This window comes from Zootoca vivipara, chromosome 1, assembly GCF_965207765.1.
Source record: "Zootoca vivipara chromosome 1, rZooViv2.hap1.1, whole genome shotgun sequence".
Lineage (NCBI taxonomy): Eukaryota > Metazoa > Chordata > Lepidosauria > Squamata > Lacertidae > Zootoca > Zootoca vivipara.
The window spans coordinates 84,733,057-84,761,013 of record NC_142582.1 but is presented as its reverse complement, the minus strand read 5'-3'; the positions used below and the strand labels follow the sequence as shown (position 1 = coordinate 84,761,013).

General features: G+C 43.5%; 1 protein-coding gene across 2 annotated transcripts; it reads right to left on the bottom strand.

Moving 5' to 3' along the window:
• Positions 1 to 60: 60 nt before the first annotated feature.
• On the bottom strand, positions 61 to 27,449 carry CRY2 (cryptochrome circadian regulator 2). Of its 2 annotated transcripts, none has more exons than XM_060274660.2 (12): positions 27,165 to 27,449; positions 22,801 to 22,909; positions 18,284 to 18,426; positions 12,115 to 12,299; positions 11,199 to 11,287; positions 8,202 to 8,342; positions 7,574 to 7,885; positions 6,776 to 6,927; positions 6,113 to 6,315; positions 4,375 to 4,458; positions 3,757 to 3,896; positions 61 to 2,353 (listed from the first exon to the last, which is right to left on the bottom strand). In XM_060274660.2, the coding sequence occupies exons 1-11, from the start codon at positions 27,383 to 27,385 to the stop codon at positions 3,772 to 3,774; spliced, it is 1,764 nt and encodes a 587-aa protein (XP_060130643.2). In that variant the 5' UTR covers positions 27,386 to 27,449; the 3' UTR covers positions 61 to 2,353; positions 3,757 to 3,771. The 2 variants fall into 2 exon arrangements, with proteins under 2 accessions (XP_060130643.2, XP_060130644.2); XM_060274661.2 differs by having other exon boundaries at positions 4,387 to 4,458.
• Between the last annotated feature and the right edge of the window lie 508 nt (positions 27,450 to 27,957).

Below are 27,957 nucleotides of genomic sequence, written 5' to 3'. Positions count from 1 at the left end.
ATATGTTGTTCCTGAATTGTGCACCCCATTTCCAGACATCAAATACAAGGCAGCCAGTCCTGGATTTGCTGGATTTATTAACAATTCAAATTAACCGAGATAAGAAATTCAGTGATAAAGACATTTATAAAACAAGTTAATAGTTACAACACAACTGTAAAAGCAGGGATACATTTTAAGGAACTGAAGTCACAGTTTGAATTTGAAATTAAGAAAGTGCATTTCTTTCCTCTGAAGTAGGAAATGGTGCTCACTCCTTCACCGCTACTTTCAGTTCCACTAAGTATTCTGGAGACAGAACACCAGATAATATGGATTATACTTGTCTTTCTGCTAGGGAGGAGCCAGAAATGATGGCTTAGGAAAAAGGAGATCCAACAAGAGGCCTGAATATGTAATCTAGTTTATTTGTGACGTGTGTCCAATGAACTTGTTTCAATGAACAAGTTTATTGGATAAGCTTTCAGAGAAGTGTTACTGAAAGTAGTTTTCACATGCTCCCCAATTAGAATGATGGTTTCCCCATGTCTTCAAGGTGTCATCAAGGCTGTCCTTCACTGTCTCAACATTCAACAAGTCTAGGTCACCCATTTTAACAGAGTTAATATAAAAAGAGAGTAAACCGTTAGGGCATTATATAGCTTCATATACTGCTGAGAATCCATCTGTGATAAGCTTCTTAGACTCTAACTTCTAACAGGACTGAATTGCTTCACACAGGAAAAAATATTACTCGGAACAGCTCATGTTACTATATGAGACCTGCTATATAAAACAATCTCTTCTCAAGATCACAAACTCAGTATTTTCCACGGATCTGAGGCTGGACGGGGGATGGGTGTGTGTGGAATAAACACTGCCAAGGTTACACTGAAAACAAATTAAGAAAGCATGATCAATAATCTGAAGGTGCTATGATGTTATCTGACTAGAATTCCAAGTACTCCATAAGGTGAAGGCAATGCATGCAGTGCAGGACTTGAGGAGTACTTTAACAAAAGAGATGTAAATGCACATTGGAAGGAGATTGCTAGGAAAATCCACACAGAAGAGGTATTTTCCATCTCTCTTACTCCCAGTGCCACATTAACTCCACATAAGTCACAATAGACATGATTCAATCCATTCCATGAACTGCTTGCAGTAAAAGGAGAAACGGAATGAGTTTTCTGCCAGAAAACTCATTCAAAACTGGCATGGTTTCTGAGGTACTCTACTCAAAAAAGCAAGTTCACACAAGCAGGACTGTTATAGTATTTTTTTAAAATGCTATAGTCATCCAATTTTGCTGAGAAACTCAGCTTTCTGAACTGTGTAAATTATGCAAATGAAGTATATTTGGTCTCTTATTTTGCCTGATTTACTCCACTTCTGCTAATTGTGGCGAGAGGCAAGAAGCTATGTAGGACAATGTAGGGCAATGAAGCTATACTGTACCTTCTGACCACAGGAAATGTCACTCGGCAAGTCATCAAGCTTCTGAGAGGTCAGCAGGAACAATATGCAGCACACGTTCCAAGCATGTCTTTGCAACCATAAGGACTAGAAACTTGCTTTTGTAAAAACTGAAATCAGGATTTTTAAATGGAAGCAAAGTTCTGTGGCCAGTGTTATATTCTGCACTCTTGCAGAACTGTATTCCAGTCTAAGATACCTCTTTTCGGCATCAATAAATGGAAACACGAACACTGTGTTGGAAGAGCCATAGTGGATTTTCACAACTGAATAGTTATTGCCATTCTGACCATCCATCTTACTTACTATTGCTGTCTTAAGTCAAACTGGTCATTGCTGTTACTGCACTGTTCTCTTATGTATCAATACATGCTCCCGTTTTGGCAGTCTACGTATTTTTGTTGATGTGCACACCTGGGTGCATGGTGTCACTCTAGTTTGAATGGCAGAGATAGTATTTGGAGTGTTTAATAGATGCAGCTCCTGGAACTATGGTAAGCACCATTAAATATTTTGCATGGCTCACCTCGGTAACCTGCTAGTAAGTGAACACTAAGGGATGCTCTAAATGGAACAACAAATGGATCCCACCTGAAGTAACAGGTATATATTTAGGAATGAGCAAGTCTTATCCAATGTCTTTTCTTAGCAGACTCCAATTGTATCTCAGGAAAGCCAGAGATTTGTTCTCCAGGGCTTTTGGTTATTGATGAAGCTTGCTCAATGCATCCTGCACAGGAGTTTGAGAGGTTTGGTGTGGAATCTGTGTTACACATTAACACACTTGATGGGTAAAGTTGTTGGTCAATGTTCTGATCCTTCTGGCAAAAATCCTTCTCTGCTACTGAAGTGCCTATTCCAGAAACTGACATTTGCCTTGTCAATTTCTCATTTCAGGCTGTAAAGAAATAAAAGAGCACACAGGTTAGTTTTCTCCCTCAGAAACAAGCCCATTTGCAGATATACAATCTAAACAGTACAAGGCTGCTGGGAAAGAAAGGGGTTTGTGAGAAATGTTTTAAGGCATAGCTTAAACTATTGCAAGAAGAACAAAGTACAGGTATTGGAAAGGCAGTGAACTGCAGTCTGAGAGTATTGGCAGACTAGAGATGAAAAAGGAAATAGAGGACAGACAAGCTAGATAAGGATACAAATGGTGAAGAGACTGAAAATCAATAGTAGTAATAAACTGGATCCAATAAGAAGAAAGAAGTCAATGAAGGAAGTGTAATGAGGAATGGGAGAATAACAAGATAGAGAGGGAAAAACCACCACCACCACCAAATGAACAGCAAAGTTAAAAAAGGAGCAGGTGAAAAATGGATGCCAATAAGAATAAGTCATGTCTTTGCAATAGAAAGAGATAAAAATGCAAAGTTGTAGCCATTTTTAAATATTGGAAACTTCATGTTTTTATAGCAGGTCAAATGAAAGAAAGGCGAGGAGAGTTGCAAGGATTTCAAGGTTTTGTACCCAGGGAAAAATGAAGAACAAAAACATTCCCGAGGGAGAAAAAAGGAAAAAAGAGGTACAGACAGAAAAAGACAACAGACAAGTAGCTCATTTTTAGGAGACGGTAGCAGAAAGCTTCAGCTGAGGCTCAAATACTTTGGCCACCTTATGAGAAGACTCCCTGGAAAAGACCCTGATGCTGGGAAAGATTGAGGGCACTAGGAGAAGGCGATGACAGAGGATGAGATGGTTGGACAGTGTTCTCGAAGCTACGAACATGAGTTTGACTAAACTGCGGGAGGCAGTGGAAGACAGGAGTGCCTGGTGTGCTCTGGTCCATGGGGTCACGAAGAGTCGGACACGACTAAACGACTAAACAACAGCAGCAGCAGAAAGCTATCTAATGAAAGGACAATATGGAGCTAGACCAGAAGCAGCAGCATAGGTTTTGGGCAGAGAAGGGTTAATTAGGACTGAAGAGAAATGGGACGTGACCTAAGACAGATCACCAAAGAACTGCAGTGGTGGGTACTACAGTAATACTCTTAAGCAGCACTACATCTGGTAGCTGTGAGAAATTAAAATGGGAGGCTAAATTCAGCTGCCTGGTGCTGTTTGGAGTGCTGGGCCAGAAAACAACAACACTGTCTTAAAGGAAGGCCGATGGCAGGCATCAGTGGTGGGGCCTGCTGGGGTCATGGGTCCTTAGCAGCTGGCTGTGGATGCCAGATGTTAGGTGCTGATGCCTGTCCTGAACTGACAGGTATAGTGATGGCTGAATAGCAGTCATGGAGCAAAAATGCAGGTTACTTAAAGGGCTCACGTTTCAAGTATATGCTAGCTACTCACATGTACAATTTCTTGTCATAGGTTCTTTGGAATTTGCGCAGGCATCACCTTGGCCCGTTTGTACAGCTCTTCATTGTGTTCTTCTACAACATTAAGCTTCCGTTTTGGAGATGTCTGGCCACAGTGTGACTGCCTTGGCACTACAAAACGTTAAAGAAGAATTACTAGGACACTCCTCTCAAGAAACAAATATTATTGACTAAAAATCAAACTATTTGCAACACTGGATGGAAAATACAGGTAGTAGCTGAGAGGGAAAATGGCTATGGACCCTTTATTATATTGCAAAGACTCCCTTCATGATTTCAATTCATATTTTGGCACTGAAGTAAGTACTGATATTTTCTCCTTCAGACCAGAGTAAGGATCAGAAGATTCTTTTCAGTTGTTCATTCCAGCTTTTCTTTCAAGCCATCCCATGTTTAGACAGGCTTCAGGTTCAGAATAGAATATGTTTGCTGATTCACTTCAGTCTTACAAGAATTCTAGAAGAGAGACATCAACTCTTAAACTAGACTCCACCAACTACATCCCTTGTGGAACTAATCTTACAGTCATTTATGATTTCCCAAGTTCCTATTAAAAGGTTCATAAAATAAAAATATAATGCCTGCTCACTTGTGCAGCTACCTTGGCTTGCAGAAGAGTCTGTGACGGGGGTGCTGAGGTCTTCCATGCTGGAAGGGACAGAGGCCAATAAACCTGCAAAACGTTAATGGTTCCATTAAAGAACAGGCAACTTTTCATTATTTACTTATTTATACTAGTACTCCTAAACTGCCAACTTCTGTAAAAGGCATCATGGTGATATACAATATAAGCATTAAAACAACATGAAATACAAAACAGCTGACCAACACGGAATCAAATTAATTCTCTAGAAATGTTTTCAGCAGGTGGAGAAATATTAAGATTATGGACGCTTGTCTGACTGCAAAGGCAACAGGGTTCCAAGATACTGAGGGAAGAAGGAAGACTACTATAAAGTGTCAGGGAAGCTACATGTGCTGCAATGTTGATTCCTGAATATAACTTATTTTAACATGTCTGTATATACATCTGAAGGCACAGCACAATGTCAGGAGGCCAACAGACAGCAAATCTAAGCCATTCCCAGGGAACGGTCCTGCAGGCAGGAGCAGAATCACTAGACTCCACTGCCACTAATTCCCATCCCAAATATTAATCCAATGAAACATGAGATGAATATTTTTCCTATTTTGGAAATTAACAGTTAATCACAATAGAAGCCACTTAAACATTAAGTTGCCAAAGGGCATCCAATTCATAACATTCTAGTTTAATTTTCAGCTACAAGATCATCTGTTTACAGCTAGAGGGCAGTTTTATTTAAATGTAATAGTAATAATAGGAAGCCTTTCAAGTTGGCAGAATATTTGATGAGGAGAGTAACCAAGATCCCAGCACTGGTATATTATAATACTTGCTGCACAGTTCTGATAATATACTTAGCCTTACGTTTTATATGGTTCCTTCATAACAGCTCCAGATAGATTATTTGTGCTTCATTGGGACTGGTCAGCTTACAAAGTATGTTCTACCTGTAAACAGGTATGTTTAATAATATTAAGAGTGGCCTTCTTTGCTGCAGTAGATATCTACAGATACCTTTACAGCTGTGAGTTGTAAAAGTGACCAACTAATGATATCCTTTGTTTTCCTGGAAGGATCTTTTATTCTGTATCTTATGCATTTTTCAGTGGTACCTCAGGTTACAGACGCTTCAGGTTACAGACGCTTCAGGTTACAGACGCTTCAGGTTACAGACGCTTCAGGTTACAGACTCCGCTAACCCAGAAATAGTACCTCGGGTTAAGAACTTTGCTTCAAGATGAGAACAGAAATCGTGCGGCGGCGGCGGGAGGCCCCATTAGCTAAAGTGGTACCTCAGGTTAAGAACAGTTTCAGGTTAAGAATGGACCTCCGGAACAAATTAAGTTCTTAACCTGAGGTACCACTGTATTTATTGTTATGCAACTTGGTTTGTATTGTTGTTTTATGTTCTCTCTTAAAGCTATATTGTGATGACCAGTAGTCACAGCATAAAGTCAGAATCTTAATTCTCCATTGCTTATGCAATGCTCTACTCCAATGTGTGCTACATATAATGGGTCCCAAAGTGACTTTGTGTTTGGTTTCAGTTCTGAAGAAGTTCTGTCTCCTGTTTTTCAAACATTACACACTACTGTAGAGAGCAATTCATGGTGTGCTAGGAGCACAAACCCTAACACCTAGTAGAAGCCATTTCTTCCTTGTAAAGGCTGGATGACATTTGATCAGCTTAGATGGTTTAGTAAAACCCAAATGTATTACGTATGTAGTACTCAGTACTTACAAAGGCCTCTGTAGCGTGAGAGCTGCTGGTAGATCTGTTTCATGCGCTCTATGTTCAATCGGCTGGCCTCTGCATGGTTCACCATGGGTTTGGGATAGTCTACCCCAATGACACATTTTGCTGCCTTCTGCACTGACTCCGGAGCATTCCATGGCTCATAGATGTAGCGCGAGGGAAAACCTTTCAACTTGGGAAGATATCGCCTGTAGCATAAATTGAGTGAGACCTTCACTTAGTACTGTAAACAATTTATACATGCCATTAACTGCCCCAATCACAAAAGGAGGCAGGTCTGCATCTTACTTTCAGCATTGTCCTCACTCTTCAGCCAAAAAGGCTCTGAGAGCAACTTACATAAGATCAATAAAAACAAGATAATCACTAAAAGACAGCACACAAAAAGGGGATGAGGAGGGAAGAGGAAAACCATCAAACTCAAAACAAAAATGTAATAGTTCTGCATTGCAGGGGGATGGATAGATGACCCTTGGGATCCCTTCCAACTCTACAATTCTATGATTCTAATGACCAGCTACAAAGGAAACACGAATGGTATCCAGTCTCTCAGAAGAGCTAGTGGAATGGTTTTGTTTCCATCTCTCCCTCAGCTGCAGCTTGTCTGAACTGACAAGCTCCAGTGACATAACGGAACTCTTTGCTCACCTGATGAAGTCACCACTGGGATCTGTTCGACGTCCAAAGCCAACAGGGCAGTAGCAGTGGAAGAACTGTTGGAAAAAAGCACTGCACGAAAGCCACATCCAGCTGCCTGAATTCACACTGAAATCTGCATCTAGCAGCAGCTCATCAAACACCTGGAATAAAGAGGTATGAACTCAGTGAGGAAAGTCCTTCAGTAAAGTCTCAGTGACAGGGGCAGGGATGATGTGAAGCCAACCATCACCTACAACCTCATTGATCATTTGGTAATATTCAGTGAACCCAGACCATGGGAGAATGAAACAAATAAGAGAAACAAGCCAGCAAGATACAGTTTGTGGAAGCCTCCCTGCTCAGACAGGAAAACCACATTTTTTTCTATATGAAGTTGCCACTGCTATGTTCTCCATGCACAATGGCAACAAAAAACAAAGCTATGCTACTGTCAAGTAGTCCAGTTGAATTTGATTTCTAGGATATTGTCACTTAAGTTTCCAGTATTTGCTCTTATGGAACATGATTACTACCATGTTAATACAGTAGTTGCTGGGGAAACCCAGTCAGATGGGTGGGATAATAATAATAATAATAATAAATAACAACAACAATAATAATGCATTTCAGGGACTTTCTAACAGATCCCAAGAATTGAATGTGCTTATCATATATTACATTTCATGAGGTTCCTTAAAATGGGAGGCTCATTTCAGTGAGCTATGGTAGTGCTGTGCTGCCTGTAGAGTTGCTTCACAACTCTTTACTGCCAACTTATACTTTCTGTCTTTTTTCTTCTTTACTCACCCTTACGCCCGACTCCCAGCTGATCCAAAGGTCTCCTCTGGTCAGAAAGCAGGCTACAGCATGCCGGGCCAGGTGATGAATCCAACCCTCCTGTCTCAATTGCGTCATGATAGCATCAATCCAGGGGAAGCCTGTCTTGCCTTCTGCCCACTTTGCCAAGGCTTCAGGATTCTTGTCCCATGGGATCTGAATACAAATTGGGTTCCCCTCCATACGGTCAAATTGGGGATTGTTTGTGGCAGCTGTATAAAAAAATTCTCTCCAGAGTAACTGGCCATATAACGACAATGGTGGAGTGCTATTCCGCTTCACCTAGAGATGACAGGAAGAAAGAGGCATATACCAATAAGATAGTATCAGAGCTTTTGACATATCAATTGATTCTGCACTCTAATTAGGGTGATATCTTCAGGAAACTTCTACTACGAGATCAAGGCAGTAAGCTTTTAAAACACTGTTCCCAAGCATACCTTTACTAAAAATAATTACCTTAGGTCAGAATATTTGCTTTAAACTTTGCTTGTATACAAAATCCACAGAAAGGCCTTAAAAGGGCAAAATTAAGGCAGCCTTATAACTACTGGTGTGAGGGAACCCTCTGAGAACAAGTATTATTTCTGATTCTTACCTTTCTGTATAGTTCCCAGAGCCGGTAGTAGAATAAGCGGCAAGACAAACACCCAAACCGAAGGTAGGGGCTGAGCCCTGTGGGGCTGGCCAACAGTGAATTAGCGTTCATCCTTGGCCTCTCGTAATTCGCAACCCATGCCTTGAAGGATTCAGGTAAAGGGAGAAAAGAAAACAGAAATGGACCTTAAAACAACCTTCTGTGAAATTCTATCAACAAGTGTTATTTGATGCTACCAACAATCTACCAGTTGCAGGGACCTTCAAATTGGTTTTTTTCTTTTCACGGGGAGAACAGGGAGGCACATCATGTCATAACTTGCCAGTGTCATGTGTGCCACACTTTATTTCCCTAACTTTCGAACTCTGACTTCAACTGCTACTAGTTAAGGAAATTCATGACTAAGAGTGTCCATTAAGGCTGGCTTTCTTCCAGTACAATTAATCACTACCAAAGAAAGCAAGGGATATAGGTCAATATACCAGACAGCGCAGGTGGCGCTGTGGTTAAACCACTGAGCCTAGGGCTTCCTGATCAGAAGGTCAGTGGTTCGAATCCCTGCGACGGGGTGAGCTCCCGTTGCTCGGTCCCAGCTCCTGCCAACCTAGCAGTTTGAAAGCACGTCAAAGTGCAAGTAGATAAATAGGTACCGCTACAGCGGGAAGGTAAACAGTGTTTCCGTGTGCTGCTCTGGTTCGCCAGAAGCGGCTTTGTCATGCTGGCCACATGACCTGGAAGCTATACGCCGGCTCCCTCGGCCAATAATGCGAGATGAGCGCGCAACCCCAGAGTCGGTCACGACTGGACCTAATGGTCAGGGGTCCCTTTACCTTTACTTTACCAGTGTGTCAGAAATTGAAGTATATAATAGGCCAGGCATCCCCAAACTGCGGCCCTCCAGATGTTTTGGCCTACAACTCCCATGATCCCTAGCTAACAGGACCAGTGGTCGGGGAAGATGGGAATTGTAGTCCAAAACATCTGGAGGGCCGAAGTTTGGGGATGCCTGTAATAGGCTAATATTTTTTTAAAAAAACAACGTGAACTGTACACAAACTTGACTTCATTTTAATCACAGTTCATTGGTGCACACCAGACAACAAAAATTTGATTCATAACTTTAATGTTACATAGTAAATATCCAGAGGTTATTCAAGTTTCAAATAAATGTCAAAGGTGTGAAATGCACCAGAAACAATACTGGGATACAAAACGTGTATGCATTTACAGGAGTAAGAAAAGAACATGTAAGATCTAGATTAAGGCAAGAAAGCATGAAATGATTTGGTATTTCATTATTAGTTTCAGCAGAGTGAAAGCATTAGAAAATACAGTGGTGCCTCGCTAGACGAAATTAATTCGTTCCAGGACTCAATTCGACCTACGAAAATTTCGTATAACGAGGCACCGTTTCCCATAGGAATGCATTAAAAGTAAATTAAGGCGTTCCTATGGGCTCCGGGGGAACTGGTGGTGGCGACGGCGCTTGCTATCTTGGCTTGGGGAAGGCAGGCAGGCGCTTCCCCGAGCCAAGAGAGCAAGCGCCGCTGCTGCCAACAACAGAGCCGGATCAGATGAAGCTTCAGAAGCTTCCTCGGATCCGGCTCTGTCGGGAGGAGTGGGGGAAAGGCGAAGGAACGATCCTGCGCCTTTTCCCCACCGCTGCCAAGCCAGTGCCAGAGCCGAAGTGTGGCGCTGTGGCCGGGGGCTTTTCACAGTTTGCCTCCCCCTTGGCTCGGAGAAGGCAAATGGCAAAAAGCCCCCTGCAGCGCCTGCCTCCCCCGACACTGAACGCAACTTCGGAGACATCCGAAGTTGCGCTCTGTGCCGGGGGTGCGGGGCGAGAGGCGGTGGGGGGGAACACCTTCTCCCGCTGCTGCCTCCCGCCTGCCTCCCCCGACACTCGGCTTTCTCAGGGAATGCAAGCGGGCGGGCTAGGTGTCCCCCGCTTGCGTTCGCTGAGAAAGCCGGGTGCCTTCTCAGGGAACGCAAGCGGGGGACACCTAGCCCGCCCGCTTGCTTTCCCTGAGAAAGTCGCAGCGCAAAGCCGGCATGGGGTGCAGCCTCGGAAGCCTCCGAAACTGCACCCCATGCCGGCTTTACCCAGCGAGAAGCGGCGGTGGGAGAAACTTCTCCTGCCTCCGCTTCTCACAGCGCAAAGCCAACATGGGGTGCAGCCTCGGAAGCCTCCGAAACTGCACCCCATGCTGGCTTTACCCAGCGAGAAGCGGCGGCGGGGGAAGCTTCTCCTGCCTCCGCTTCTCACAGCGCAAAGCCGGCATGGGGTGCAGCCTCGGAAGCCTCCGAAACTGCACCCCATGCCGGCTTTACACGGCACGCCGATGTGGGGGGTGTTTTGCCGGCTGCCTTCCCCTTGAATTGGGGAAGGCAGCCAGCGAAAACGTCCCCGCACCAGCGCGCTTTCACCCCATCACCCAGAGCCAAAGCGCGCCGGTGCGGGGGTGTTTCGCTGGCTGCCTTCCCCTTGAATTGGGGAAGGCAGGGAGCGAAAACGCCTGACAGATCCGGGATTTCCTCCCACCCCCGCCCGACAGATCCGGGATTTCCTCCCTCCCCCCGCCCGACAGAAGTGTGGCGATGTGGGGGTGTTTTGCCGCCTGCCTTCCCCAAGCCAAGGGGAAGGCAGGCGGCAAAAAGCCCTGGCAATTTTTCGCTGCACGCTGGACTTTGTAGTCGGAGGTTTGTTTTTCTATGGCCACGCTTCGCAAGACGAAGCGGCGGCCATAGAAAAACTCGTCGTCTTGCGAGGCAACCTCCGATCGCAAAATCCATTCGTATAGCGAAAAATTCATCTAACAGGGCATTCGTTAAGCGAGGCACCACTGTAAGACAACCTTTGGTTTGCAACACCTCTCAGACACCAGAGCAGCAAAGAGATTGGTTTTTCTAGATTCACCTAATATGCTGGCAATAGCACAGCAAAGGGTACCCTTCCTTCCCTGATGCATAATTTTGCAATACAGATTATAAGGTTACCTTTCTTTCCAGGTGCTTATCCAGACGTGTTAATGCTTCTGTCTCTCCTCCTTGCCAAACAGCTGGAGCAAGACCCTCAGTGGGGAAGCCTGAAAGAGAATGGAAGAGGGTGTTAATATGGAACTCAGTCAACAGATATGGCTTTAATTCAATCTTGTGCTGCATATTAACTAAACGTGTTCTGCACTATACAGCATGAAATGACCACTGACAACCAGCAGAGGGCACTTTTGAATAAAGGTTTTCATAAGGTACACACCCCTGCAGCATAAGGAAAACATAATTCTTATTTTTCTGCAAAACTATTTATTATAATCCTTTAAAACCAAACCCCAAACTGAAATGGAGGGGGTGGGAAGAGAGAGTGTGTGTAGAAAATTGAATAAAACAACAGCCATGTAGCTTGGAGCACTGGTGTAATGGAGGAGTCGTTTACACTTGCTAATTTCTAAATTTAAACAACCTGCTTAGTGACAAAATTTTCAGTCTGATCTAGCATGTTAAAGATTAACAATCTTATTTCTGCCTGCTCATAATGAAATGACTGACATAGTTGCGTTAGGAACAATATTAGGGGACTAGTATGGAACCAAGGTACAAAGCATGGACAGAAGAAAGACTATGTTCTATTTTCTAGAGACACAATTTTCAATATATAAATTACTTCAATTACCAGCCCATAATTAGTAATTTCTTACAGTAAAAAATAATCATAATGACCCAACACAAAGTATAGTACCCATAGTACCCACAGCTAATCCATTGATTTTCTCAAGGTGCACTGATCATCTTAAATTTGTTTCTAAAGACAGAACCAAAAAGACAGAACCAGAAGAGGCCAGGCAAGAGTACTACAGTCCATCTGTTCCAAGCCCATTGAAAGCTGGTGTAGCTGTCCTACAGTTCTGCAACATACCCAGCTCCTCCAGGGATGGAACGCCATACGTTTCATCATGATTTTCTTGGATCTCAGTCCTGCATATCTCCATCTGTTGATTTGTAACTGTGGCAACTGGCTTCTTGGGCAGGTCCATACGACTAATGATGGCTTGGAAACGCTTGTACGTTAGAGGAGGTTTGTGCCCATTCAATTCAATTATCCTTCAGATAGGAGAAAGAAGTAGTTTAAAAATTTTTTTTGCTGCCATAAGTTGTGTAGGGAAGTAGCACTTCCCTCAATACATTTAGGATCAGTCACTCCTTCAGATATTTTGTGGGAGGGCCAAAATTCACAAAACAGACCCTGCAATCCCATTCTTTCACATTTCCAACTTTAGCCACTAACAAGATCAAGTAGCTAATGCCACAGAAGACAGAATTGGGATGACCTTAAGAGCTTGGAGAACTGGGCCAAAATTAACAAAATGAATTTCAATAGGGACAAATGTAAGGTTCTACGCTTAGGCAGGCAGAACTAGCTGCATAAGATGGAGAACATGAGAATAGGATCTAGGGGTCTCAGTAGACCACAAGCTTAACATGAGTCAACAGTGCGATGCAGCAGCAAAAAAAGCTAATGCTGTTCTAGGCTGCAGCAACAGAAGTCTAGTGTCCAGGGTCAAGGGAAGTAAAAATATCACACTATTTGACCTTGACCAGGCCACACCTGGAATACTGTGTCCACTTCTGGGCACCAGAATCTAAGAAGGGTATTGATAAGTTGGAATGTGTGCAGAGGGGGGTGACCAAGACGATGAAGGCTTTCGAAACCAAGCTTTATTGGGAACAGTTGAGGGAGTTGGGTATGTTTAGCCTGGATAAGAGAAAACTGAGAGGAGATATAAGAGCCATCTTCCCATATCTAAAGGATAGTCACATTAAAGAGGGAGCAAGCTTGTTTTCTCCTGCTCTGGAAGACAGAACACAAACCAATGGCTTCAAGTTACAAGAAAGAAGATTCCGACTAAACATTCAGAAAAACTTTCTGACAGTAATAGCCATTCGACAGTGGAGGTTTATAAGCAGAGGTTGGATGGTCATCTATCATTGATTGCTTTAGTTGAGAATCCTGCATTGCAGGGGGTTGGAATAGATGACCCTCAGGGTACTTTGTAACTCTACAATTCTATGATTGTAAGTATTCCTCAGAACTCTTCTTCATCATATCTATGGCCTGGAAGCCCCACCACTGGTACAAGACCAAAATCAATACATTAATAATAATGTATAACATCATACTGTTCCTAAATTAACAATTGGCAGACTAGAATTCTCCTTCTGGGCAAGTCTGGTGGAATAAAAAATGCTTTCAACAGGTGCCAAAATCCCAAAAGGGTCAGCACCTGCTCAATACCCAACCATGGGGCTGCTACGCTAAAATCCCTGCTCCATGTCACCAGAAAACAGACCTTGGGAAGCAGTCCCCTGATGACTACACTAGTATTCAGGGGGTAAGGAGATTTCTCAGGTATCTTGGTCAAAGGTATACAACACACAGAGCAAAAGTTGTTAAAGGATTTATAAAAGAAAACTAAAACATTGAATATGTTCCAGTAACATATTGGTAGGCAGTGTGCACAGGTGCTATTGTACTGCCAATAGGTCGCACCAGTTAACAGGCTAGGTGTCATGCTCTGCACCATCTGCAACTTCTGGATCAAGCCAGAATGCAGACCCAGACAGTAATCCAGGCTTGAGGTTACCAACACAAGACTGACTTTGGTCAAGTTATCCTGCCCCTAGAACAGTTGCATTTGTTTAACCAGGCAAAGTTGGTCGCTGAGGACACCTGGTCTCAAGTGATGATGATGGATCCAGGAATATCCCCAGGCTATGAACCTGCTTCTTCAAAGTGAGCACAACCCTGCTAGGCAATTGACCTATCTCCCAGACACTGAAATCACTTGCATATGGTATGTCTGTCTTGTTAGGATTCAGCTGCAGCTTACTGGCCCCATTCAGTCCACCTGCATGTCCAGACATGAATCCAGGGCTTGCACAGCCATTCCTGGTTCAGCTGTTTAAGAGAGACAGAGTCAAGTGTCATCAGCATACTGGTGACACTTTTCTGGTTCCAACTGAGGCTAAGAAACACAAACTTGTGGTTTGGCTGTTGTCAAGAACTTTTTTGTGAAAGTTTCATGCTTAGGTAGTTTCAATCACAGCTGCAAAACTGCCTTAAAAAGAAGGAGTTTACTGATGTGGTTAAGAATGCCCAAACACTGTGCAGAGATTTCCATCACTAAAAGAATGATTTCCTATGTGGTTTAGGAGTCCACATTGTTTATGCTCTCAGAGTCAGTCATGCCACCAATGTAACTTAAAGATGAACCCAAAATGCCTCTGTAGGGTGTGAAATGCAGATGAAGATGCTTTAAGTCTTCCAGCAAAGCAGAATGGTTTCTTGAAAGTTATACAACACACAGAGCATGCTGTTCAGACAGTCTCAGATCCAGGCACCCACCATAGTGATTCAGGCTATATTTGAACACAGAAGCGATCTGCATTCATTTAGTTGCTTTATACAATTCTAAAAGGGAACCCTCAGTATTAAAGAAGTTAACACCTAGCTAAGAAGATCCTGAAGCAACAGATGTTTTCTCTAGTGAAACAAAGCCTCCAGAACAGGAATTACTAAAGACTCTCAAAAGCCAGAATGGGAAGAGTTAAAGAGGCAGTGAGAGAGCCAAGTTGCTAGCTTATATAAAGCCAAAGCAGCTTCCTGCTCAGCTTGTGTACTAGTAGTCACAAGAGCAGCAGCCACGTCCTCCCAGTCAACAACTTACGCAAAAGGGTTGGGCTTTCAGTCTAATGTTTCAGCATAAGCCATGTGCCTGCCTTTCCCCTGGCATCTGCACGTGTAAAGGGGAGGAGTTCCACGCCACTCAGGCTTTTACAGAGCTACAGTCACATGTATGGCTCTGTGACCTAGCTTCCCAACAATGCACAGCAGCTGCAAAACAGAAGGCAGCTCCTTGCCTATTCACAATATCTCTACCTCTTGAATCTAAGCAACAAACAAATCTCCTCTTACGTATTGAAGCAAAAGGAAACTGTGCAAAAGAAACTGTGCGAACTAGAAAGCCAAGAGTGAGGGGTAAGTGTGAGGGTTCTAAAAATTGACTGGGTCAGTGCAACAGGATCAGATACTGAGTCAGCATGGTCTAGCTGTCAGGAGGAACACAGAAGATCAACCCCCCTAGCTCAGCCATGCTCAATAGCAGAACTTGGGCATCTCCCTCCAACTCAAGTTCCCCCAGCTTTACTATAGAGATGTGAATGTCTTATTCTCACAAGTTGTGTGAGGATGAATGAGTCAAGAACAGCAAATAAGTTTTAAATTGAAACAGAGCTCTAAAATTAAATATGCTCTTTAGAGAAGAAATAGGGGAAATTGACCTTTTTAGCATTAAAAGACAGAAAGTGAGGGCCATACAACAACATACGATTTCCCCCTTTCCAAAATGGTCAAACAAGACCTCTGTAGTTCATATAAATGTTCTTCTTTCTCCACCATTAGCTTTCTGCCCTTATAAGCATTTATTTCCCCATCAATAGAAATTCTGCATTTAAGTACTGTAGTGGGGGAAATTATTTTTTTACGCTCTTGTATAAGCATTTTAAGCAGCTTCTCAGCAACAGATGAAACAAGATCACGCATCCTCATTAATTACAAAATGTTCCCCGATTGTATCTGAATGTTTAGAAATGACAAAGCGTTACAATTCTGAGTAATACACTAGGCTATAGAATTTGCTCAGGGCATCTCAGTCAGCCCTATATTTCACAGACCCTTCAGTCTACCAAGAATATAATGTCTAGATTCTAAAGGAAATAGTCTCCTCCTAACAGCAGTTTAAATACAGTACTTAAAAAATGTAAACATCCTGTGATTGCTGAATTATTTTGGCTACTTTCTCCACACACAATTCAAGCTACAAAACAGTTCAGATAAGAGAAAGCCATTGTCCAATTCATACACAACATAGGCATATAGCATACTTATATTTAAAGTCTAACAACAATACTGCAAATACACACATATCCACACTAAAATTTAATTCCTAAAAAACTGAACTGAAATTACCCAACACTGAATTGATGTAAAATGTTTAGTGCCTGAAACACAACATTGAACTATTACTGGATGGGAGGGGGAAATCCCACGTGTTGTGGGAGGGGGCATAACAATAACCATAATTTTTCATCATGGGAAAGAATATTGGTGAGCTTTGGACTTAACATGTCCCTTCCAACACTACCACTCTGGTGTGGTTGCAAGGAAATGCAAGCCCAAAGCTTGCCTAGGCCCATTTCCTTTATAACAAAAACCAGATTACCCAAACCCAAACCGAGCCACTCTGAATGAAATAACATAAAACCAGGAAAACTAGCATATTTGCTAATATGGTAATTAGCTACTGCCCCAGCTTTTCAGATTTTTCTAATATCAGGCAGTCCATCAGCCACAACAAGACTGGGGGGAGGGGAGTGCTCTGACTATATAGATCCCAAGTAGCAGTATGCCTAGCATGCTTCTAAGCTGGGGGGCGGGCATCGTGAAGGAGAAGAGAGCAAATGTGGCTTCCTGAGATTATTCCTTTTAAAATACAGTGGTTAGAGATGGACCTCCAAAGAACATAGCCTCTAAAAGACAGCTAATGTCAAGGCACTAATATGGTAGAGCTCTGCTGTGGTTTTTGCACTTAAAAATACAGTAAGTAGATAAGTACATGCATGACACAAAGGAGAAGAATATAAAACTTCTAAAGATTTTTAAAAATTAAAATGCTCAGAAATGGTAGCAGTGAACAGGCAGGGCCAGGAAAAAGCATTTTCTGCAACATGGACAAAACTTTTAAATAAAATATGTAGGGTGGGATTCATCTAACCAGCCCTATCAGAAGTTTAGTTTTGTACATGGACTTCCACTCATGCAACAGGGCTTTCCCCACTCCTCTCCCTATCCCCAATTGGGGAGCTAGAACAACCTCCACAATAGCGCATGTGAGAAACGGGGGGAGGAGTGTCCCATTTGGTAAGCTACAATGTTTGCACAGATGGAACAGCTGGAAGAACATGGCATTGAATTCCACATGTAGATTGTGCATAATGATTAATGGGCAAGCACTGCATGAAATTCCATCTGCAGAATGAATAGCTTCCCCTCTCAAGAATTACAAAGCTGGACAGACTCTGAAAGACATTGACAAAACAGAACCTGACTGGGTAAAGGGCATGTCAGGATCTAAGTTACCATCATAATAGGACAGGATGTGCCACACCAAAGATACTCCTGCTTTAATTTAAATTTGCAATTATTAACTTATTTGCACACTTAAGCAATACAATGCAGCTTAACACCTATATACAAACCTGTACAACTGTGACCACAATACAGTATATATGTTGTGCTGCTGCCTTGCCACAAGCGAATACAGGTGTGTGAGAGAATGAATCATGTTTCATTTAAGAACAAACACAGAGCAATAGTGAATGAAGGACTGAACAGCCTCATACAACCAGTTTCACAGTCTCTTTGCCCCATTGTCCCTGCGACAGAATGCACACATATCCCATGCATCTTCTCCCAGTCTCACCATTCAAAGTATACCTTTACCTCCTTCCCTAGGGAAGAATTCAAAATTGTGGTATGGCAATCATTTCATCACTGAAAGTATTTCAGCTTGCCAGGTGGAACAATCCCCTCCATGGGTTCTTCTGGAAACCCCACCACCACCAATTGTGGGGAGGCAAGGGGAGAAAAACCCTGTTGTGCTAGCAGAAGCCCTTGCTTCTGCTAGTGGGACTTGTTAGTTAGCTGAATCTGTTCCCTAATGTTTTGTCTTCAGTAGATTGCAAACCTGCAGCAATAATTGATCTTATTGCATAGCACCTTGCAGTAGTAGCAACATAATTTATAAACTCTGGATCAGCTGCTTCTTTACCCAATTCCCACACCAAAAGTTGGAATTCAGTATGAAACTTGAGATCTTTTATTCCTAAAGTAGTACAATAGGATGAATTGAAACTCTGATCAGTTAAGAAATCCTAAATATTCTCTCCCACCTCCTCATCACCTGATGTGTTTTAATTTTCCTCAGAAAGCATATCTTAGCATCTCCTTAAGCAGATCCATATCTTACCTGTCCAGATCGTAAAGGGTATGTGAGTTCTCCGTTATCACTGCTACTCCAGCTTCTTTAGCCAGCTTCACTATAGCTGCATCTCTCTCTTTTCCAAAGGGCTCAGAGTCATATTCAAAGGTAAGATGTGTCACTCCCCATTCCTGCAAAAAACAAAAACAAAACAATATTACCTCACTACAAATATGAAATGCCACTCTTAGCTCACCATAGAAGTCTGAGAACTAACACTTAAAGGTAGCCTGAAATCCAAAGGCAGATTTAGGGAAAGGATCCCATTTTAAACAATAAGTGTTAACACATACAAACAAAAAATAATCCACTAACAACAGCTGTTCTCACAATGTATTAAAAACTTTGCTTTTTAAGAGTAGTTTCTTAGTGTCTACGTTCAGGTCACTTCCCTTGCTATCCTCACTGAATATCAAAAATAGGAACTCTGGTTTGCTGCCGCCTTTTTGGTGTGTGAATGTGTGTTTGCATGCCTCTCTGTATACGTATGTACAAACACCAGGACACACAACATTGTTTAATTACAATCATAGTAACGAGAAACTTGATTAAATTGACCTTTTTTCTTGCCAGTTCAAATCATTATTTAAATAATTCCAGTCTGCTTCTGTGTATCCCAAACAGCACTATAAGCCACCTGTTCTAGGATAACTAGATACCTGAACCAGAACAATCCCTTTATGGGATAATGAAACACTGCAACATTGTTGCAGCTCCCAGTTGCATGTTCATGTTAACAATATGTATTATGTATCAAATTGTAAAACCACAGTTTACAGTTGTACCTTGGATCCCAAACACCTTGTGACTTGAACGTTTTGGCTCCTGAATACCGGCAACCGGGAAGTGAGTGTTCTTTGGAAGCTGAACATCTGACACGGCTTCCGCTTGAGTGCAGGAAGCTCCTGCAGCCAATTGGAAGCTGCGCCTTGGTTGTCGAATGTTTTCGGAAGTCGAACGGACTTCCAGAACGGATTCCGTTCGACAACCAAGGTACAAATGTACTTGCATATTGAACGCCATCTATGACCAATGTTGTTGTTTAGTCATGTCTGACACTTCTCGTTACCCCATGGATCAGAGCACACCAGGCACTCCTGTCTTCCACTGCCTCCTGCAGTTTGGTCAGACTCATGTTTGTAGCTTTGAGAACACTGTCCAACCACCTTGTCCTCTGTCGTCCCCTTCTCCTTGTGCCCTCCATCTTTCCCATCAACAGGGTCTTTTCCATGGAGTCTTCTCTTCTCATGAGGTGGCCAAAGTATTGGAGCCTCAGGGCTGATTTCATTCAGAATGGATAGGTTTGATCTTCTTGCAGTCCATGGGACTCTCAAGAGTCTCCTCCAGCACCATAATTCAAAAGCATCAATTCTTCGGCGATCAGCCTTCTTTATGGTCCAGCTCTCACTTCCACACATCACTACTGGGAAAACCATAGTTTTAACTATATGGATCTTTGTTGGCAAGGTGATGTCTCTGCTTTTTAAGATGCTGTCTGGGTTTGTCATTACTTTTCTCCCAAGAAGCAGGCGTCTTTTAATTTCGTGACTGCTGTCACCATCTGCAGTGATCATGGAACCCAAGAAAGTAAAATCTCTCACTGCCTCCATTTCTTCCCCTTCCATTTGCCAGGAGGTGATGGGACCAATATAGGACCTTGCATCAACCATCGAAAACACCGCAAGGGAAAGCCTATGCTTCGCATGCAGAAGATTCCACCAGTGAAAGTGAGAACAGTTTTCAGGCCAAGAAAAACTAGTCAGATGATATAATGACAGCTTCACAGAATCTAACAAGAAATTGAGGATCTCATGCTTTAAAATTTTCATATACCAAATTTTGGGAGAGTGCTGGGGTGCCAGTCACAAAATAGCTTCCATGGAAAGTGTGGCATAACACAAAATTTGAGAGATAACCACCCGTGACAACCTTATGCTTACCATATTAAGTCAGCTATGTATTGATTGTGGAAATCCCACAATACTCATTATATATACACATACAGATACACACTGATGGTGTTGCTATCCAACAACAACAGGGAGTACCCCTCAGTACCAGGAAAAATATGCAAGGTAGTCACATCACATTCACTTTCATTTCACATACCCCATACCTTTCTTTCTAGGAGAGCCAGAGATTGACTTCTTTTTTAAATGAAAACTCAGAGCCTGAGGAACCTTCCAGGGGCACCAATGAAAGTGTGCTGGGTTGGCAACCCCCATTCTAGTCAGCCAAATTAAAGTAATAATCCTTTTAAAAAAGTGCCTACAAGATATGTAAAGTTCTACATGTAATTACAGTGGCTACACTACAAGTTAGAGATAAAAGGAGGACCAAGAGGCTACAAGAGCCCCCACTCTGATATTGTAGGTCCCCAACTGGACAGATGGAAGTTCTTGAGAAGTTTGTGTTGTATCTAATGTGTCATTCAGCTGATGCAACAAGACTTCTGTTCCCTTTCTTACCTCCTTTTGAGGGCAAGTGTGAGCTGGAGGGGGAAGGAAAAGGAAGAGGAAGCTGTTGTGCAAAAGGAGCTGCAGCACTGGATATGACCCATGGCCCTGCAAATATATAGACAACCAAGAAAAACTATTGGGAGAAACACCCAGCAAACATTGCAGCACAGACAGAAGTACAAGGATTTCTACCCAGAGTGTGGTGCAGCCCCTTCAGTCTATTCCTAAGACCAGTTATTTAAAACCTGAAAGGTGAATGTTACTAGGTAGATCATGAATAAATCATAAGCTGAATGGTCAATGAACTGGAAAGGACAAGATAAAGAATTCAAGCATCTTTAGAACCTTAGCTACAGCTTTTTGCAGCATCTTGCTCTTCAAAAACATGGCCTATTTTTTTCTGACAAAATGTGTTAAGATGTAATTGGTTGCCACAGCAAGCACCCTAAAAATATGACAAAGGGAAGTGTGTATGATGCAGAAAAATCTGCTTCACACAAATCAAATCAAGATAAAAGCGTAAGGTGAAAACTTTGGCGAACAGGTGCACAGACTATTTGGAATTGAGTCCAACACGTATTTGCTTTACACAACCATTTGAGATAAAAGTTATCATATAATTCCTCCTCAACTTGAAAAAAAGCAAGGTTTCTCTATTCGGCATGCAAAAATCTGCATGATCTTTCCCATTCATCATGCTATGCCGCTACATACATATACAAGTTAAGAACAGAATGGTACACTACACTGAATTTCAGCATGACCAGTAGACAAAAGATGGATACTTTCTGCTCCACATAAAATTTACATCCACAGAAATGGCATAAGCCCTCAAAAAAGTTACTTCAGTTCCTTGAATAAGCCCTTAGGGATAAGGTGTTAAGACAGGCACCCCCAAACCGCAGCCCTCCAGATGTTTTGGCCTACAACTCCCATGATCCCTAGCTAACAGGACCAGTGGTCGGTCCCAACTGACAATTTTAAAAGCACTGAGAAACCAAAAGATGCAGATGTTGTGCCCTGCTCCTCCACCCTAGTTGTCTAGTTTCTTATGTGGCAAAACTTGCTTGCTAAAATAGGCAGCAAGGATGTGATCAGTGGAGGAATGGAAGGCACAACAGCTGCATGCTCTCCCATCACTTCCAAATATTTATACATCAGGCCCAGGGGCCAAAGTGGCTCTTCAGGCCTTTCTATCTGGCCCCCAATGCTCTCCCCAGGCCACACCCCTCATCAGCTCTGGTTTCAACCCTCCTTAAATGTTTTGGCCTGGCTATAATCAATGTAAATATCAAAGTTAGTAAGCAGCAGCTGAATGAGGCATGGAATTTTAGGGTGGTATTTTTGTGGTTTGGGAAAGATTGAGGGCACTAGGAGAAGGGGACGACAGAGGACGAGATGGTTGGACAGTGTTCTCGAAGCTACGAACATGAGTTTGACCAAACTGCGGGAGGCAGTGGAAGACAGGAGTGCCTGGCGTGCTATGGTCCATGGGGTCACGAAGAGTCGGACACGACTAAACGACTAAACAACAACAACAATTTTTGTGGTAGCTCCTGGATTAACAATAGTGCAAGCAGACCCCCCCCCAAAAAAAAACCATCTCCAGAGTTGCTCTGGAGAGTTGGTGATACCCCAGAACAGATTTTGGGGGTGTGCAGGAGAACATTCTGTCAAACAAGGAGAAATTCATGCGTCAACACTCACCTTAGTGCTACATTGAATACAAACCTAATTTACAGGCAAATTTAGGTAAAGGTAAAGGGACCCCTGACCATTAGGTCCAGTCGTGACCGACTCTGGGGTTGCGCACTCATCTCGCATTATTGGCCGAGGGAGCCGGCGTATAGCTTCCAGGTCATGTGGCCAGCATGACAAATTTACTTTCCTTTAAAACAGGCTTCCTTAAACTCGACCCTGTTTTGAGACTACAGTTCCCATCATCCCGGACCTAGGGATCATGTAAGTTGTAGGCCGAAAACATCTGGAGAGTTGAGTTTGAGGAAGTCTGCTTTAAAAGCTTTTCACACAGAGACATTTTCTTACCTTAAAGAGTCTTGGGAAAACATCAGTAGGCTGCCCTCTTACTACAAACAAGCGAGAGTTGAGTTTTTGTAAACTGTTATCCAAATCTTCCAGGGACTGGAGTAAAAACCTATGGAGAAGAAGAAATAAGATGGCATCAGCAGCTGTTGGGTCAAGTAGTTAAAAAGGTAAAGGCGCCCCTGACCATCAGGTCCAGTTGTGTCTGACTCTGGGGTTGCGGCGCTCATCTCGCTCTTATTTAAAATTGTAAAACATTTAAATAAGGTAGAAGGCAGCAGCCCAGGTGGTAATTAGTCTTGTAAATGCTAGAATATATAACATTATGCCAAAAGCAAGCTATTGGGAAGGTGTTTTAACTGGATATTATGCTTAATAATATTCTGCCTCACAGACTTGCAGAAGCAAGGTCAGCCAGATCCACATGTGATTGCTGCTTGAAGTATCGATAAAGCCATTAACACTAACCCAGACCTATAAAAATATTAACCAAAATATTATTTTCAACCAACCTACATTCCAATGGATATTAAGAGTAGTAAAATGTCCCCAAACCAATACCAATCTTAAGGACCTTGTTGTGATCAACTGGGTGTGCACTTTGAGGATAAAAATAAACTGTAGAGACCTTGACTCTGCAGTTGTTACAGTTCCCACCAATGCCAGTATGTGATGTGTTTCAGTTCATGCAGTTTGATAGAGCACAAGAAGTGCACTTGCGTGTTTTATTTGTGCTTTTGTTATCTTGGCAATAGCTAGATTTTGTGGGGCTGCCTCTAAAAATGACATCACTAATTAGGACAGAGTGTCTCCCAACAGGGCATCGTGTTTGTGGGGGGGGTATTGGTTTGATGTTGTTTTACTATGTATTTTGTGTTCTCATTTTGTATTTTTTTTTATGTGAATCGCCCTGTGATCTTTGGATGAAAGGCAGTATTGATAACACAGTGCCTGGATACAGTGGTGAGAGGAACGAAATACTCACAAGACAAAGACAAGGTGAGTGAATGGTTCCTGCATCCAAGAAATTGGTCAGTTACATCCACCTGAAGGAGCAGGTATGCATTTTGGGATGGCTTCTGAATCCAGCTTTGTCATTGGATTCAGTAACTAGGAGCACCTGTTATCAGCTTCGACTCATACATAAACCTTTGGACATGGACAAAGACAGTTTGACTACAATAGTCCAGGCACTGGCTTCCCCTCTGGTTGGTCCAAAACCTGCAGTTAGCACAGAATGCTGCACCAAATTGCTAACAGGAGTGAGACCTGCACTAGCTTCCCATTTGTTACTGGGCCAAAATCAAGGTGTTAGGTTATAAAGTCGTCAAAAACTTGGGATCGGTTTACTTGAAGGATCACCTTGCCCAATCACTTGACCATTTTAATCTACAGAACTAGCGCTTTTATAAGTACCACATAATACTCATTCTGCCTTTTGAAGAATCTATCCTTTAGTGTGAAGAACCTGCTCTCTGGAACTTTTAATATTAGGAAGGACCATTCATTGCACCTTTCTTAATGATAATGACTGCTAAAGTTCTGCTCATGCAATCAAATGAAAACATGTATTTTTATTGTATACATTTGTTGTGACTTGATTTTAGATATATTTTATATGTATACTTGTTTTTAAGTTTGATTTTATGGTTATTTTCCTATGAATATTTTATATTATATAATCTTCTTAAGAGAGTTTTAAAATTTATTCTGCAGCACAGTATATAAATCTTGTTAGTTAAAAAATAAATCTGGAGGAAAAACTGCCAGGGTGTAATTTTTACCTTCAAAAACAATGTTTAAAAACTCTAGATTACAGTTAAGCCTCTTTCTATATTAATGATGTACATGTAAAAGAGTACTGTGTGTCCAAAATGTTAGCTATATATCTGTTGCAAGTGATATTCTTCTGCCCCAAGTGAACTCTCTTAAAGTAGCCAAATTACATCTGAAGTCTCACAGGGTATTTCTGTGGCTTAAACATAGAAAAATCCTGAGCCAAACTAAGCATGCCATAACAGGGCTTTCCCAGCTTCTTCACCTAGGATTCTGTATGTTGAAAACAAGTTAAGTATACTGTACACTGCAGGTATTTCCAAACTAGTAGAACAAGAATGTCCTATTAGAGAAGGTGCAGCCCATCCTCAAATGACAGCATCATTCTAGCAGCTATGCCAGCTACCAACAACAGATTTACTCCCTTTTACAGCTGCTCCAGCATGTCTCATTTTTTCCATATTTTTTCAGAGGGTGAACATAATCACAGCTAAGTGGTGGTTTTCAAAGTGTATTATTCTGTTAGAAGTACAGAGGGGGACACAAACGTAACAAATGAATTACTCCCAAAACTACTCTCAAATTACAATCAGCCTAAATTATTTTACATGTGTATGGCCTACTGAACTAACAGCACATATGCAGAGAATTAGTTTATGTTCCATTTATTCCAGAGCAGTATTTTGTGTATTGCGACCCTAACAAGCTCCCTTAAATATTGCTCCAAATGTCTTTTGATGTATTTAGGCAGTAAGAAAGGATGTCAGATGCCAGAGAAGATTCAGTTGTGGGGAGGAGAGACATCCTTGTCCTTAGGGTAGTGGCAATAGAAGGGGCAAGTAAGGTGCTTCCCTTAGTAAGTTGGGTTTCCATAATTGTGGGAGGTGGGATGGGGCGTCCTTCTCTTTAGGCAGCATCAGTGAAATAGTATTCGTTCAATAACAGCCATATACCGTATTTAGGCACTAGCCTAGTAGCTACAGGCAACTAGAAATTCCATGCAGATGAGCGCTTTGAATTCCATGCAGGTGAGTGGACTGGCAGAGGAGGACAAGAGCGCTTTGTCCTTCATCCATGTCCTGGACAAAAACAAAGCAGGCTGCTAGACAAGGAAAGCCCTCTTCCCCAGCCCCAACACAGCAATGCAGCTCCATCTCTCCCTGCTGCCGATCCCACAAAATGGCTATTAATTCTTTTTAACCTGCAAGTAACTTTTGTGAGCTTATTTTCAAGCGTGCTCCATTAACCTGACTGCAATCTTTGGGCAGTGAGGCCATAGTACATGGCCTTCCTTAACAGACACAAGGCATATTATCTTTGGAAATGAACAGAATACTCTATGGCAAAACAACAGAATCCTTGGATGCTCCAATTAACTCGTTGAAATCCAGAAAAGAATGTGATGCAAGAAATCTTAAGTGTTAACACCAGAAAATCCTATTGGACACTGTACTTGTGATGCCATCTTTACAACACCCCCATAGGTAAAAGGTAAAGGACCCACGGACGGTTAAGTCCAGTCAAAGCAAAGGCAACTATGGGGTTGCAGCACTCATCTTGCTTTCAGGCTGAGGGAGCCGATTTTGTCCACAGACAGCTTTCCGGGTCATGTGGCCAGGATGACTAAATCGCTTCTGGCGCAACATCTACTCGCACTCGCGTGCTTTCGAACTGCTAGGTTGGCAGGAGCTGGGACAGAGCAAAGGGGATTCGTTGCGGGGATTCGAACTGCCGACCTTCCTATTGGCAAGCCCAATCTAAACCACTGAGCCACCCGCGTCTCTCCCCCCCCCAAACAAAAACAAAAACACACACGTAACAGACGCATGAAAACAGATGCAGGGCTGACACTCCTTTCGTTTCATAAGCTGGTTTCCCATCATTTTCTGCTCCTTCTTCCCTTCCTCCGATATTTCTGACCTCTTTCACGCGCACGCCTGCAGCGACACACTCCGCATGCCTGATATTTAACCAGGCGCAAGGCTTCGCCCGGGCATTGCTGCGAACCTCCTACGCGGCTCCTATCACGAGCGGGCCGGAGCCGGAGCCGAACCCGCAGCCGAGGAGGGCTGCGTCTGGAAGTCCCAAGGCGCAAGACTCGGGACAGCTCAAGCCTCGTCCCCCCTGGGCATAACGCCCCCCCATGCCCCCTATCGATTTTCTGCGCCCTGCAGTGTAGTTCTCCCGCCGCTTAAGTTATCAATTACTCCCACGGGCTCCACGTCAGCAAGGCGACCAATTTAACATGCAGGGGGGGGCCCTGTAGCCCAGCTAAGGGGCGTTTTATTTTAGGCTACTGGCGCGCAGAGCTTCACCTTCTCTTTTTCTTTTTTTTTGAGCCCGCTTTCCTGTTTCTCAAAACTTTACACCACCCTGGGCGCGTCTGCCAGCACCCTCCACTTCGGGGCACGGGGCTGACTATGACTGGAGAGGCAGCCTGAACCGTCCAGGAGACGGGACCTTCACCTCTTCTTCTCCCCCCCCCCACGTCCTCGCGCCCCAGCTCGTCAACATCTCCCCCCCTCCCCCGCTCCGCGAACCCCGCGCGCCAACCCCGCGGTGCTTCCCCCTCTCCTCGCTCGCTCGCTTACCGCCAACGGTTGATACCCACAGCCGAGGAGGCCGCGAACCATGGGTCCAAGATGTAGATGCAGCGCACAGAGCCGCCTTCCCGGATGGCCGCCTGCAGCGCGGGGTTGTCGTGGAGCCGCAAGCCGCGGCGGAACCAGTGCACGGAGCAGCCGCCGGTGATGTGGGCGTCGCGGCCGCCGGAGGTCCGAGAGCCCGAGCCCATTGGGAAAGCAGTCGCCATTCCGTCAAGCAACGCAGCCGCCAGAAGAAGCACAACCGCCAACCTTGTCTGTCAGGCGCGCTGTGCCCCGCCCGGTTGCCAACCGCCACACTCGGCGAGGCCCCTCCCGCCCGGAGCTCGTGCGCAGAAGCTCCGCCCCGCGAAGCCCATTGGCCGCCCTGCTACATAACACGGCCAAGCCTCCCCTACACGTTCCAGGGATGCGTCGTGGCACGTTTCTGCGGCGTGGAGCTTTGGAGGGCGCGCCGCACAAGGGAGAACCTTACCAAAGAGCAGGCGGGGCAATCTCCTACGAGATCCAAGATCCTTACTTGCCTTTCGAGCTGAAGCGCTGCTTGAAAATCGGGCCGGTTTTGTGTGTGATAACGTGCCCCGGACACAAAATTAATACCCACCCTACGGGATAGCTCAGTCGGTAGAGCATGAGACGCTTCATCTCAGGGTTGTGGGTTCGAGCCCGTGTTAGGCATTACAGGGGGTCGGACTAGATGACCCCTGCGGTCCCTTCCAACTCTGAAGTTCTATGATGCAACAACAAACCGGCGTGTTTTACGCAAATGAGGCAACTCACA

What these genes read in the sequence shown, in the direction of transcription:
- CRY2 (XM_060274660.2), bottom strand. Translation starts at nt 27,385, where the DNA reads ATGGCGACTGCTTTCCCAATGGGCTCGGGCTCTCGGACCTCCGGCGGC. An exon ending in TCCATCCCTGGAGGAGCTGG is followed by an intron (nt 11,288 to 12,114) that starts GTATGTTGCAGA and finishes ATTCTCTTTCAG; the next exon opens with GCTTCCCCACTGAGGGTCTT. An exon ending in CCCAGTGGTGACTTCATCAG is followed by an intron (nt 6,316 to 6,775) that starts GTGAGCAAAGAG and finishes TTTATGCTACAG; the next exon opens with GCGATATCTTCCCAAGTTGA.